This window comes from Hydra vulgaris, chromosome 05 (genome assembly GCF_038396675.1).
Source record: "Hydra vulgaris chromosome 05, alternate assembly HydraT2T_AEP".
Lineage (NCBI taxonomy): Eukaryota > Metazoa > Cnidaria > Hydrozoa > Anthoathecata > Hydridae > Hydra > Hydra vulgaris.
The window spans coordinates 6,722,429-6,737,885 of record NC_088924.1 but is presented as its reverse complement, the minus strand read 5'-3'; the positions used below and the strand labels follow the sequence as shown (position 1 = coordinate 6,737,885).

The following is a 15,457-nucleotide window of genomic DNA, read 5'->3' as shown; positions in this document are numbered from 1 at the left end:
TTTTTTTTTGTATATATACGTATATATACGTATGTATATATACGTATACATATATATACGTATATATATGTATACATATATATATGTATACATATATACATGTATACATTATATATATATATATATATATATATATATATATATATATATAAATATACATATATATATATATGTGTATATATATATATATATATATATAAATATATATATATATATATATATAATATATATATATATATATATATATATATATATATATATATATATATATATATATATATATATATATATATATATATATATATATATATATAGTTTTAGCTATATAAACTCTATAATCTCAAACATTATTATTAGGAAAAGAGAAAGGTTCACTGAAGTTCATGCAATATTATTATTTTTTGATCTCCTTTTTATTTTTACAACAATATACAAACTTGTCAAAAATGAACAGTTACAAAATAATTTTATTTAGCACATTGAAATAAACTACATTTGCAGTTTTCTAGAACTCACTATAAGCTAAATAATTCAAAACGCGTATAAAAAGGGGTTAATTTATTACGATGAGGGTTAGAAATATTTAAGCCCCAGGTTAATTCAATTCGCCATATTTAAAAATAATTTAACTCCCGGGGTTAATTTATTTGGAAATACCGGGGAGTTGAAATGTTTTAACCGGGAGTTAATTTTTCGGGGGGTTATTTCATTTCGCGTCACCGGCATAGATCTAATGCAGAATAAATCTGAGGTGGCAAACATGTTAATGTTATCGTTTTTATCTTCGCTTCGTCAATGTTCATTGCTGCAATATATGTTCGCAGTTGAATGATAAACCGTTGATGGTTGCCATCAAATACTGGTGGCATAATAGCTAAAATAGCTTGTTGCATTCTTGTATTCGTTTATATTGAATATATGTAAAACAACTATCTGAGCGTTTCTCAACCTTCTGTTTTATTACATAAAATTGTATATAAATACAAAGTTATAATTCCCATGACAATTATAAAACAACAATAGTCATTAAAAACCATATATGAATGCGTGACTGTCATCACGTTTATCTACGTGACTTTTACCACGTATATGTAATAATTTTAACTCATTTTTTTCCAAAATAGTAAAGGTTCGGTTGCCGAACCGTTTAATGTTCGGTAAAATTTCATGGCCGAACGTTCGGACTTGGTGTTCGGCCAAAAACAGGGTTCGGCGCATCCCTATTATTCACATGACAAGGTATCCTCCGTAAGGAAGGTTAGCGACAAAGTGTAGCAACAAAGGTTAGCGACAAAGTGTAGCAAAGTGTAGTATACGCGGATAGTTTCATAGGGAAAATAAACATTAGGGTAAAAGTATATCTGATAAGATATACTATTTATTTATTAGATTATTCGTTAATTAGTTAATTTTATTGGATTCAAACTAGTTTGAAAATTTTTAGTTTATATAAAATTTAAAATGATTCAAAAAAGACACACGCAGATTCTCTTTAAATTGGATTTTTTAAAATGTTTTCTGTCATGTGATTACACATGGAAAAATTACAATGTCACTAGAAGAGAAGATTTCTCCAAGGTAGTTTTAATTTTATTATTTTTTGTTTTGCTTAATTATTTACCCATCTTGAGTGAGAGCTTTTTTTCATGGTTATGTGGCCACATATTACCCACATATTATACCCACGTGGTTATAATAGAGGTGTCCCAATAAGTTAAGGTTAAAGTAAATAGATAAACGAAAATTAATTTACTAACTGGATGCTATATGTAAAGCATATTTAAATATAAGATGTATATAAAAATATTTAAATATAAGATGTATATAAAAATATTTAAATATAAGATGTATATAAAAAACCTATTTAGGCTTTATCGTAAAAGTTTTTTTTTTTTAAACATTTTGACTGTTTTGTTGTGAAGGAAAAGTTATAGTTTACTATTAATAAAATAGCTTTGGCTCAAAATCATGCCTCAGCATTATTCTATTAAACTAAGGATCTGGTTGATTTTTGTATTTTACTTTTTACTAATTTTTTTGTTGTGTCTTACATGTATGTATATTTATGCATGTGGATCTATACATACATATATATAGGTAGGTATGTTACATGAAATTTTTAAGTTGAGTAATTCGTAAATTTTTATATATCATTGGAAAGAGCTCTAAATAAGTATATTAATGGTGAAAAATTATGAAAATCAAATAATTTTTCAAAAAGTTATAAGATTTAAAGTAACATATTTCTGGTGCATGGATTCCTCGAAGAAACTGTGGTCAAAATTAAGTTTTTCTTAACTTAAAATGTTATACCTTTGTTAATTCTTATTAAAACGTCTACCACTTAGTATCCATAATTTGTATCACTATCTATACCATGATAAAAAAATTTTTAATGAGCTTATTTTAACAAAATTTGTACTTTTTATATTCAAGTAACTGTTATAATTTGCTTCCAGACTACTGCCAAATATGATACGTATATTTTTGAGTTACAACCTATCATCAAAAAAGACTAATTAATATAAGTATCTTTGTTTTTATTAAAATGAATAAATGTAATATAAAATACAAAAATTATATTTGACTTCTTTACAACATACTAATGGTATATATTTTGACTTAGGGTGAGGTATGTATGCCTGTCCATCCTGCCCTCCTAAGTCAATGTATATATCAATAATATACAATGTGTATGGGCAATTCCATCAAAATATTAACCATGATGTTGAAAATTAAATTTTAACAAACCCCAATAATTTTGGTATCAAATGAAAGGTAGATAACTGTAGTTTTCAGCTCTGACATTAAATTCATTATATCTTTGTGTTAAGTTGCCAAAATTTTTTGAAAAAGAAGTGTCATCTATGTAGCAAATTTATTTTGGTAACTATGTTGAACATTTCTTGCTCTGTTGCAAGCTGCTATATGATACTGTACCTTCAACTACTAGTTACAAAATAAAACTGGTTCACTTTGGACTCTAAAAATAGGAAGTAGTTCATGTTCTACCTCTTCTATGCTTTATAGTGCATAGTTTAACTACGGTACAACTATACTGTCACATGCCACAGTTTTTATTATAAAATTTTTTTACCAGCCATAAGACTTGACACTGAAAGATACTAATGCATATGTTTAAATTTAACTCTGTGAGCATAGCGTATGGGTAGATTTTTTTACGGTAAATAACTACATGCATAGCAGATATTATGGTGTCAGGTGTGATAGTGTCAGACGTGACCGCCAGTGTCAGACGTGACAAACTTGAAATTTTTTCATTTCAATCTGGCACAAGCAGTTTTATTATTCAAATGAATGTTCTATGTAGTTAAATCTAAATATTCTGTCAACGTTAAAACTGTTTTGCTTAGGTAATTGGTACTACTAGAGGTAGGCATTAATGACTGTGCCATTGTTCTCACTGGCCTATCAGAAACAAAGAGATCATAGTTGTAAACCCATTTTTTGGCTATATTTACAAGATTATCAATATTATTTGTGGTTTAGTTAAAGCCAAAGTACTCAATGACTAGTTAAACAGTTATAGTATATGACTCTTCCTTTTTAACAAATATAAAAAGTATATAGCCATTCCTACATTCAGTGTTTGAATCAGAATACAATGTGAAACCATCATCTAAATGTTTTTTTAATGCTTTATGAAATACGAGCAACAGTCTCATAAATATTGTAAAATATTGATTTTTAAATATTGTAATGTAAGAGTGAGTAGTTCAACCTTTGTTTATTTATAAGAATTTTAAGTATAATGCACAGAATTTAAATTTATATTTAAATATGTTACACATGGAGATACACAACATTATAATACTTATAATTCTCATGTTTGTGTGTGTGTAAGAGAGTTCTTGTATTGTAAAAAGTGGTTGTAAAAGATATATAAGTTTAAAACATAAAATACTTTTATTTATAAAAGGAAATAAAAACTTTTAGCAAATCACTATTAAAGATAAAATACAAGTTACATATTATTACTAAACTAAATTAACTAACTGATATAAGCACTGTCTGCAATATTCTCTGATAGAGACAAATTTGTCAGAGAATTTGTCATTAACAATTGCATTTTAAGCCATTATATTATTTTTGTTAAATTGAATAACATTATTTTAAACAGACTTTATAAGTATTATATTAATACATTTATGCCCAATAATATTAAACATAATTTATGTCTATATATTACAAATGTTAGTAATATATTATTAATATATGATATATATATATATATATAAATATATATATATATATATATATATATGCTGTTTTTATTTTAAAAAATTTGCAAAATAATCTTTTTTTTATTTTTTATTTTCATATGACTATCATCTTTAAAAAGTTTAAATTGCGAAAATATTAATATAAGGGTTTATATATTTACTGTTTGTAAATCTTGTAAATTAATTTGTTAAAAGTAAATTAAAGTTTTAATAACTTTTATTGTGTTATTGTTATTTGTTTATTTGTGTTATTGTGTTACTATTATTAAAAAATGGTTAAGTATTGAAAAATATATTGAAGAAGCAGAAACTAAAGATTTCTGATTCATTATTATATTTCATATATGAAATGTGTTAAATATGCTCGGGGAAGGTGTGTTGCAAATGCCATGTAAAAACAAGTAGGATAGAGATGTATCGCTAATTTTAAATAGCTACTCAATGCAACTAAGGCTTAGAACAAACAAACTCGTTAAAAAAAAAGCCGATAATTTTAAACAAATCCGATTGGTTGTTAGTGGCAACCGAAAAACTTTTAATTTATTTGTATTTAATTAATGCAAACAAAGAATTCGTAAATAATAGCAAAATATGAAGCGTCTGTTAGTTTTGCAGGAGATATATCCGTATAATTATAACTTGTGTTGGTATATTTATAAAAAATGTTTTTTTAAAAGCAGTTGGAATGAATTATGTAATATATATTTCATTTTGCCCTGTGCTAACAACAAAAAGTATTTATTACTAAGTATTACATTACTAAAGCCATAATATAGCTATTTCTATCAACTTAGTGTTCAAAAATATAATTGTTTTTATAACAATAAGTTAAATGTAACTTTTAAGTTACTTTTAAATTATTGTTATAAAAATAAAAGAAACCAAATGTCAATTAAAGTTTACTACTGATATAAAAACGAAACGAGTGTGAAAATGAAAGTAACTTGTTTATAAAGTTTACCGCCTCTGAATTTTCATTGTTTACGCATTCTGAATGGAATAAATTATTTTTTCAAGATGGTCGAATAAGTCCCGAGTATTTCAAAAAATGATACTAAATACAGAAAACAGTTTTTTGAATGGGGCTAAAAGTTATGATTATTTATGCAAAAACGACTTTGGTAGAAAAATTAACACTACCATAATTTATCTGAATCTAACGTGATATTATTGTTAAACGTACTCATTTAGGTGTGGTATTGAAAATAATAACTTCAATTTTCATAAAAAAATGTTTTTTTATGGATAATTTTCCCAAATCATGTCTGATTATAAATGTCAAGTTACATTCATTGAAAACAAACACCAATACGCGCTTTTATGAAAAAATCAAATCAATAGACTCATCTATAGCCGAGCCCCAAGGTACTTTATGTTGAAAACTACATCTTTTCTAAATAAAACTACGCTTGACAATTTGATGTAGTTGCATAACTTTTACCAGATTATAACAGTGGCTAAAATAATCTTTCCATACATACCAAATATGTCATACTTTTTGATGAAAAAACTTACATATATTGTAATTGAAAAAATATATATTTTTGTTCGGAAAAACGTGTAACAGGCCTTAGTTGCATTGAGTTAAAATTTAACTTAATTGCATCTCTTTACAATTATTGCGTAACTTTGTCTGCCTAATCTAATCTTAGTTAAAAAAAAATCTTTTATATTTGTTTGTGAATTTGTTTTTAAATAAAATATGTATATTTTTGTTTTAGTTTTTTTTATTAAGTTTTTTAGAAATTAAATATTTAAAATAGGTGAACTAATAAATTAATTTTTTAGGTGTCTAACGATGATATTTCATATTTTGAAGACTTATTACCAAACCGAGTGATAATTGATGAAAATGAGCTGGAAATGTACAATACTGATTGGCTAAAGTTAGTAAGGTAAGTCTATACCTACACATAAATATGAACATAGCAAGTGATGGGGTTTGATATTTGATCAGTTAATAATGATAATAATGATTTTAACAGAATTTTATAATGTTAAATTTTAAGCTTTTTGAATTGAAAAAAATTGATACTTTTTATTGCTAAAATGTTAACATGGAGTTGTTTATTAATGTTTTATTAAATAATAACTATTAACAGCAACAAAAAATCATGTAATTCAGGCTTGGTCGGGAAGCGGGGCGATCGCTCTCCATTACTGACCACGGAAATGATATTTAGTTGCGAAAAACTTGTTTTAAATGTATGTTTCCATGTATGTCAGTAAAAGAAAAAATTTTTGTTTTACGGACATACATGGAAACATACATAAACTTGAATGTTCTTAAAACATCTTGGTGCGGAAGAATAAAAAGAATATTCGCGAACACTAAAAACCCGCCAAATCTACGCTGACTAAGCGAAATAAAGTTCTAGAGTTTTCTGTTGAATTGTTATAAAAATTGTATTGTAAAAATTGTATTTCTAACATAAACTGTTTTAAGAACATACATTATACGAACTAATGCTTTAATACTATGGCTTATTCTCGGAGCCACATCTGCAAAGCCGTAAATCTTTTAAACTAATATTACTTGTTTACAAAAATAAGCGTTTTAAATATATATTTTTTAAATTGTCAAGATTTTGAAAATTATGTATTATTGATATTTATTTTTATTAGTATAATCTTATTTTTTTAGTTAAAAGTATGTATTTTTTATGTAAATGAAATTATGTGCATCTGTTTTTTATTCTATTGTAATCTTTTAAAAATTGTATTGTAAAAATTGTATTTCTAACATAAACTGTTTTAAGAACATACATTATACGAACTAATGCTTTAATACTATGGCTCATTCTCGGAGCCACATCTGCAAAGCCGTAAACCTTTTAAACTAATATTACTTGTTTACAAAAATAAGTGTTTTAAATATATATTTTTTAAATTGTCAAAATTTTGAAAGTTTATTATGTATTATTGATATTTATTTTTATTAGTATATTCTTATTTTTTAGTTAAAAGTATGTATTATTTATGTAAATGAAATTATGTGCATCTGTTTTTTATTCTATTGTAATCTTTTAAAGCAGTTTTTACGATTTATTTGTTGAACAAAAAGACTTTCAACAATAATTGTGTTTTCAATGAAATTGTTAATAATCATCGAAGTTAATTAAACCAAATATGAAATAAACTTAAAAGAAGTTTCTGGTTACTAAACTCAAACACGCATACAAAGTAACTCGCGCTGTATATATATATATATATATTTTTTTGTTATTCACCTCCCCAAGGCCAAGAAGCCCAATACAGATGAGGAGGCTACTTAATAGTGGTTATAACCCTCTCTCAACTCTATAACTCTGAAACACAAACCTCGACGAACAAGGCCGCTGCGCGGAGAAACAAGTTGAGCGCGGTACTACCAGGGACGTGGTGGGGATCGAACTCTGAACCTCTTGCTTATGAAGCGAGCGCTTTACCACTACACCACTACCGCATATATATAGATATATATATATATATATATATATATATATATATATATATATATATATATATATATATATATATATATATATATATATATATATATATATATATATATATATATGTATATGTATCTAGAGAGTTATTAAAAGAATAAAGAAATTAAAAAGTTATTAGAAGAATAAAGAAAAGTCTTCAAGTCCTTAGAATATTGGTTTACTAGCTCTAAATATTTTCGCTTCAGTTGCGATTCTTATAAATTCGTTATCCTTTAACTTGAAGTTACTTTTTTCTGTTTTAAATACTAATCGAAATTAAAGAACCCACTCGCTAAACATCATTAGCGATATTGTGAAACAGCTCCGTTTCCTCTTCATAAAGTATTTTTAGTTGATTTCTATCTTTTTAGTTGATTTCTATCTTTTTAGTTGATTTCTATCTAGTTAATTTAATTTCTACAGTAACATTAATTACTTGATTGTTCATCTTACTAAGAAGAATTGTTTCAAATATGTTAAAATTTTCACGCGAAACATATAAAAAAGTTATTAAAAAAATTAAACTTTTTTATTTATAAAATAATTTAGCTTAAATAAAACTAAAGCTAGCGTTAGTTTTAGAATCTGGTTAGACTTTTTGGGGCCTGAGGACTATTTTTATATTGGAGACCTTTTTATGTGCCACACCGTAAAAATGACTAAAAAAAAAAGTCTTCTTGACTATTTCGGGGCCCCTAACATTGCGGGGCCTGGGACTATAGCCCCCTTTAACCCCAACTTTTCTGTCCAGCACTAGAAATAAGACAAGAGTATATAAATAAAAATTATATTAAACTCTTAATTAAATAAAAAAACATTTGTTTTCTTATTAAGCAATCGTGAGATGTTTTTTATATAAAAAAATGTCACTTAAGTTTATAAAAAAAATATAATAGCGATGTTTCGAAAATATTTGTTCTTTAACGTAATTTATTTTGCTTTAAGTTTTTTCGCGTTAAAAGTTATTTTTTAGATTTTCTTTTGTAATTGTCTCTCATCGGTCCAATTAATCTTAAGCGCTTTTTTTTTGTTTTTTGAAATGTTCTCAAAACGACTAAAAAATCTGGCCAGCTTTTCGCAACTAAATATTATTCCCGTGGTCAGTTATCGAGAGCGATCGCTTATTACACTATTGTAGAAGAAATTTATTACCTATTTTTTACATTAATTACACTATTGTAGAAGAAATTTATTACCTAATAACTTCATCATTAACATTTTTAACATTACCAAATTTATTACAATTAAACAACTTATCTTTACTTTGTTAAAATAGTTTTTTTTTTTTTAAATAAAATAATAAATAGCCCCTACTAAACTATAATATTTAGCAGGGGTTGATAGCCGGAGCTAGAAAAAAACTCAATACTTTATATATTATAAATTTATGCTTACATTTACTATTTAATAAATACTGGCATATATTTATATATTTTGAAAATCTAATTTACTTCCAACAAGATTACAAGCAACCACTATTAAGTTAGGAGTTACTTTAAAATCTAGAATCTGGTAAAAATACAAGGAAATTGTTAACTGAAGACTTGAAAAATTGTAGGTTGCATATAAAAGAAAAACATGAAGATGGCTATTAAATATAAGGTTTTTTTAATATACAAGGAAAAAAACTGGATTAATAAAAGTGTTTATAGCATTAAGGGACAGATATAGTAAAAAGATGCAACTTGTTGAATAAGAAACTAGCAAGAATGAGTTTTGGTTTATCGTAATAGAGATGATAGCTTGTTTAAGCATTAACCATGATTGTATTTGTAAAAAAAAGAAAGAAATGCAACCTTGCAACAATGGGAGAATGGCTTAAGCTTGGTAGATAAAGAAGGTCTAATTTATTATTTTTTTAATGTTAATTCACCTTCCCAAGGCTGAAAACGCCACTACAGGCAAGGAGGCTAACTGTGGTTATAACCCTATCTCAACTATATATCTCCAAAACATGAACCTTGACAACCTTGCCCACTCTGCAGAAAAACAAGTTCAGCGCGGTACTACCAGGGATATAGTGGGGATTGAACTCGGTACCTCTCGCTTATGACACGAGCCCTCTACCACTACACCACGACCGCATTACATTTACAATGTGCTTTTAGACTTTGTCTGAGAGTAAGAGGGTTGTTATTCATCATTATGGAAATACCAACATTATTGCAATATTTTTTTTGCAGGAAATAAATGAGTTTTATTGTCTAACAAAAATTGCAGATTTTAAGTCCAGAATTTAAATCCATAAGCCACAGCAAGCATGTTATTAGGCTGTTACCGAAGAGAGATCAGATTAAAAATCAGCCGCTTGTTCTGAGCAATCAAAAAGTGAAGATTTTTTGTCAAGACAGAAAGCCAAAGAAGTTGAGAAAGACAAGAAAGTTGAGTTGTCAACAAATAGAGCCACTTTAGATGTTAAATTTTCATAAGAATTGATATTGTAGGTAAGAAACAATACAGGAGCAAAGATTTAAGGTTACCACAAGATATCTTGTAGTACCTTTAAAGTTACTGGAAATAAAGAAGAGTGTAGGTCTTCACAAATAACTTTATTACTGCAGTTTGTATGAAATAATTTAATAATCTTTAAACCTATATATTATGAAACTAATAACAGAGTGAAGACTAATAGTAAGATAGTTAGATAGGTCAAAGTTTTTTTTAAGAGTTTTGAAAAATTTAGCACTTTTTAAAAATTAAATATTTTTAAATATTATATAATTGATAAGATTAAATATTAGACTTACTTTAGTTAATGCCATTGTTGAAGACTAACCAAAAGTCTCTAGAACCTAACATCTGATATAAGATACAAGATATAGTAAACTGAGAATAACAGAGCTTAATATCATACGGGACCTTTTTATATTGGCTTTTAGGAATAATAAAAGGACATTCATTCGTAAGAGAGATTTTCTTGTAAAAAAGATGAAATAAATGAATAATAAACCAACTGCTCAAGATGGTGAAAACAATATGGAGTAGAATGATGCTTGACTTGAGTAGGAATAAAAGTTTCCAAACTTTTGGTCCAGAAGTAATAAAAGCTTCTGAGATGTGGTTTATGCATACATATTATGAATATAAACATTTGTGTTTGCTATTTATTTAGATGCTGGCATACAATATCTTTTCATATTTATATAAACTTTTGCAATTATTTGGTGTAGCGTTTGTCAGAAAAAAAAGATGATGATGATGATGACGATGATGATGATGATGATGATGATGATAATGATGATGATGATGATGATGATGATGATGATGATGATGATGATGATGATGATGATGATGATGATGATGATGATGATGATTATCATCATAATGATGTTTATATATGCGTATATATATAAATATAATATGAATTTTGAATAAAAAAATTATACTTTAGGATGTATAAATTTTTATGCAGCCCCGGTCACAAACCTGGCCCTGGCTATTTTTATCAAACCCGGCCCTGGCCCCAGTCAAATATTAACCCCGGTTTTACTACACACAAACATAAATCTAAATTTTTTAGTAATATTTGTAACTTTTCTTGCCTAAAATAAATTCTAGGCCATGATTCTCATAATCTTGAACTGGCACTAAGCAAGCCCACACGTTTAACAACATTAGTATAAATTATAAAAAAATGGATCAATTGTGTTTGAATGTTTTCAATAGTAAAAGATAAATAATTATTATGATAAATAATTAAATAAGGCTATTATCTTTCAGTAAACTAGCATAACAATTAAACGTTTAAAGAAAAAAGGTTAAACAATACAACCTGTATTACTATATTATATTAAAAATTACGTTATTGATGCATAACATACAGAATGTTTCAAAAACTTAAAATATATTAAAATATAATCAGGCTAAAATCTTTTAGATCCAAAGCTGCACACAGCTTTTTTATTTTTTTACCATGATCGGGATGAGAAATATCTCTTTTATAACGAATATACATCTTTTTAAATTTTGCTTAAATTGGCTTGCCTGTTTGCTCAGCAAATTTACTCAGACCACAAGATTGGTGGATACAAAATAGAATTACATGATTCATTATAATGTGGTTTTTCCAAGTTAAGGCAACTTTGTGTCAAAGATTTCAGCAAGACCTTGTATGTGACAAAAAGAACTTTTGAATGTTTTAAAAACCTCTTCAACAAGTATAGTTTTTCCAATATTCGCTTGGAGTTAGCTCCATCCCAACCAGATCCTAAACACAGTTATATTCTCTTTAAATAATTAAAAAAAAAATGCACAGATTTTTATTTATCTATTTAAATAATGAGAATATCCTACCTTGATATCCATGTCTTAAAACAGAATTTCTGGAACACCAAGGTCGAAAGCTTAAGGCAGAGAGGGGGGGGGGGCAACAAGATTCAGGCCTCGGCAGAGAGCGAGAGCTAAAGCTCTCGCTTCCAGTCTAAATCTTGTTGTGATGAGTTTTTTATGTGAAATTTTTTTTTCGATTATCTGACTCTTTACTCAACATCGCAAAAACTAATGAGGAGTAAACAGAACTACACTCACACACAAGAAAAATAATTACGTTAGCATCATTATAAAAAAAATCATAACAATTCCAGGCTTGTACGGGAATGGCGTGCGATTCCGGTCTTTGTTAGACCACGCATATAATAATTTTTTCCGACAATGGTTGCTTTTGACAATTATAACGTACTAGAAAAGAGTTGATGAGAAACTGTTTATAAAGACGTTAGAAATAACTTTTTATTGCACTTAAAGTCGATCGTTGATCTTGATTTATATTATGTGAAGACTTTTTAATAACGATAGTAACAAATTATATTTAACTCGTACGTCAAACTTTTTTATTCATATAATTATGTTTTTTTTAACGCTTGAAAGTATTATTCTATGTTTTTATTTTAAATCTTTGTTTTTGAAAAATTATTTAAGTGAAATTACAAAAGGAATAATCCCGAAACTTTTTAAATGACGTTAAAAAATTTTAGAGTAGTTGATCTTTGTTAAAGTTTACTTGAAGGTTTTTAAACCGAGTAACAAATTTCTTCTAAAGATTGCTTTCATTTAAGACATTTTATTTAAGTTGCCAAAGAATATTAAACTTATTTTAAATTATATTATATTTATAAACATGTTTTCTTTATATATGTAAACGTTAAAAAATATTTTTAAACGAGTTATTGTTTTTGAAACAGTTTTATAAGTGAATAAATTACAAAAAGAATCAATAAGTTCGATTTTTTTTATAATATTAATAAAATATGATTTTCAAAACGCTTTCAAATAAATCGATTAGTTACTTGCAACGATTATTCTAAGTAGACAGTTTGTATTTAAAATACCCAAGAGTGTAATTTGAAACTTTTTTTTATTGTACAAAGAGTCGACAAAAAGGACGTCACGCTCAGTTGAACTAATAGCTAGAAATTATTTGCTCTCGCGCGCAGAGATTTAAAAGTTATATCGCCTTATTTTTGAATGAAAATAACCGCGGAAGAGAGGAATGATCTTTTACTTATAACTAATATTCTTTGTGACGGCCTTTACGAACTAAGCACGTCTATTTTGTGATAAATGTAAAAGCTTCGATTTTTTTTAAATATATTTTTATATTACGATAAACGAAGAAGACTTATTATTCAAATGCGTAACATAATTTGTTGGATTAAAAAACGCAATTAAGAAGACATAAGTACAATAACTTTAATAGTCCGAATCCGATGTTGAGCTATATTCGTCGTTAATGGAGCTTTCGTCGGAACTATCAATTGATTCTAGTGTAGCATCAGTGCCCTCCATTGATTCAAAGCGAACCCCCCTGCGTTCACTTAGGTATATATTGAGGGCGCTATTCAAAATTTCATCTCGTTCTTGTACGGTAAAATTTTGATCATTTCCAGCTATCAATATTGCGTCTTCCATTGTTTGGTGGTTCCTTTTTAAATGACGATGCTTAGTATCAGGGTCAATATACTCATATATATATTAAACGGTCGTTAAAAGTAATTTGTAAAAGCTTTTCTGAAACTTTTGAAAAAACGTCTAGAAGATAAAAGTTATTAATTTGAAACGTAAAAACGTAACTTAAAATAATTAGCGCTTCGAATTTGATTTTTTTTTAGTTAAGTTTAATTTTTTTTTCTTTTTCGTTAATAATTCTTTTCTTTCTGAAGTTTTTTTTATGTTCTTTTTAATTTAGTTTAGTTAACTTTTTTTAATAAATTCCTGAAATGCGTTTAAATAAACCTAAATTAAAATTGTTAAAATATCTTAGCAACCGTGGTTATATTGTCAAAAAAAAGGTATATGCGTGGTCTAACGAAGACTGGAATCGCACGCCATTCCCGTCCAAGCCTGCAATTCATTAAGTGGTTTTTGAGAAAACTCAATTTAAAATCGTCCAAATTTCAACCGATCATGGTGATATCTTATTTTCTATCACATAGTAAATAACAAAAAGATGCAATGTTGCTTGACTGTTGTTCAAATAGAAACCTTGTACTGCATCTTGAAATAAAAAAAATGTTGAAAAATGTAAAAAAAATTTTTATCAAAGTCCTAGTAATATTAAAATATGATGACTTGTTTATGTTATTTTTAGATGCTGCAAATATGCTGTTTGACTTCTGGCTATATAATAATGGTCTCTTAATTGATATATTTGTTGACAAGTTTTTTTTAATAAAATCATCCACTGGAAGATTTACTGGAACTATGTTATATTTTTTGTTTGCTTTTTGCTACTAAAGATAATTTCTTCCATGCTGTGTTAATCAAGCGAAACAGTAAGGTACTCTTTTAGTGTGTTGATATCTACGCGTTATCTTAACTGTGCAGCTTGCAGTCTCAATTTGTTAAGTCACATACAAAAAATATCAAGAGGTCTTTAAAGTCGTTATAGTCTGAAATCGTCAATTTTTAGTGCCAAAAGTACTCACACATAGTATATGTTTGTGATTATGATACTGAATGGAGACCTAAAGTACTTTGAATAGGAATACACCGTTTTGGTCTAAGTTCATAAAACATAGAAAAGGTCAGTCTTCAACAAGGAAATGTTAATTAATTTTAATTTTAAATACAAAATTGAGTTAGATACAACAATGCACTTGTTATTTGTTTTTAACTACTATCTAAAAAGACATATGGGTCATTCCATGCCAAATAGACCAAAATTTTAGGATTTCAACATGGATCCCCTTAGATTTTGATGTAACTTGGGTTTGTTGATATCAATGAGAAAAGTAGCTCCTGAAAACTTCAGCATAAAATCTATTGTGGTTCATGAGATATGGTCATTTGAAATTTCTGCTTTTTCCAAAAATAAAAAATTCAGTAGCAAAAACATGATTTGTTCATTCTTTGAAGCTCTTTATTTTAAAAACAAAATTTCAGAAAACCTTATAGTTTTTTTATTGAATACAACTCTAGACTTACTTTAATAAAACTTTGACATTGAATTCTTGAATGTCACATTTTTTCCATAATGGCTACCTAAAAAAACGAAAAAGTTGTTTGCAAGTATAAAAAGTTGGTTTTTGATGAGTCAATATACAAAACCTGCAATACAAGAAGTGAAAAGAAATATTTTATTAATTTCTATATATGGTAGGCTTCTACATTTTTAGAAATTTACTGATAAGATACAATTCAGTAAAAAATTATAGACCTTTAAAAATGGCTGCCGCTAAAACTTAGGAAAATGTGCCTTCACTTCAAACCACCGCTAACCTAGGATCAACACTGGTTTTAATA

At 27.1% G+C, this 15,457-nt stretch overlaps 1 protein-coding gene across 5 annotated transcripts in view; it reads left to right on the top strand.

Annotated features, from left to right (window-relative positions):
- The first annotated feature begins 1,225 nt into the window (after positions 1-1,225).
- Positions 1,226-15,457, top strand: part of LOC136071815 (D-2-hydroxyglutarate dehydrogenase, mitochondrial-like) — a 50,028-nt gene continuing 35,796 nt past the window's right edge. Inside the window, exons 1-4 of one of the 5 annotated variants that reach the window (XM_065797232.1) lie at positions 1,443-1,578; positions 6,033-6,139; positions 14,304-14,492; positions 14,625-14,738. Coding sequence is in view for 1 of the 5 variants with exons in the window: in XM_065797231.1 (XP_065653303.1) it covers positions 1,462-1,578; positions 6,033-6,139 (224 nt within the window). In the remaining 4 variants the exon portion in view is untranslated. Of the gene's footprint in view, positions 1,579-6,032; positions 6,140-13,254; positions 14,237-14,303; positions 14,493-14,624; positions 14,739-15,457 lie in introns of those variants that run through there. The other 4 variants (XM_065797235.1, XM_065797233.1, XM_065797234.1 and 1 more) reach the window with 4 other exon arrangements.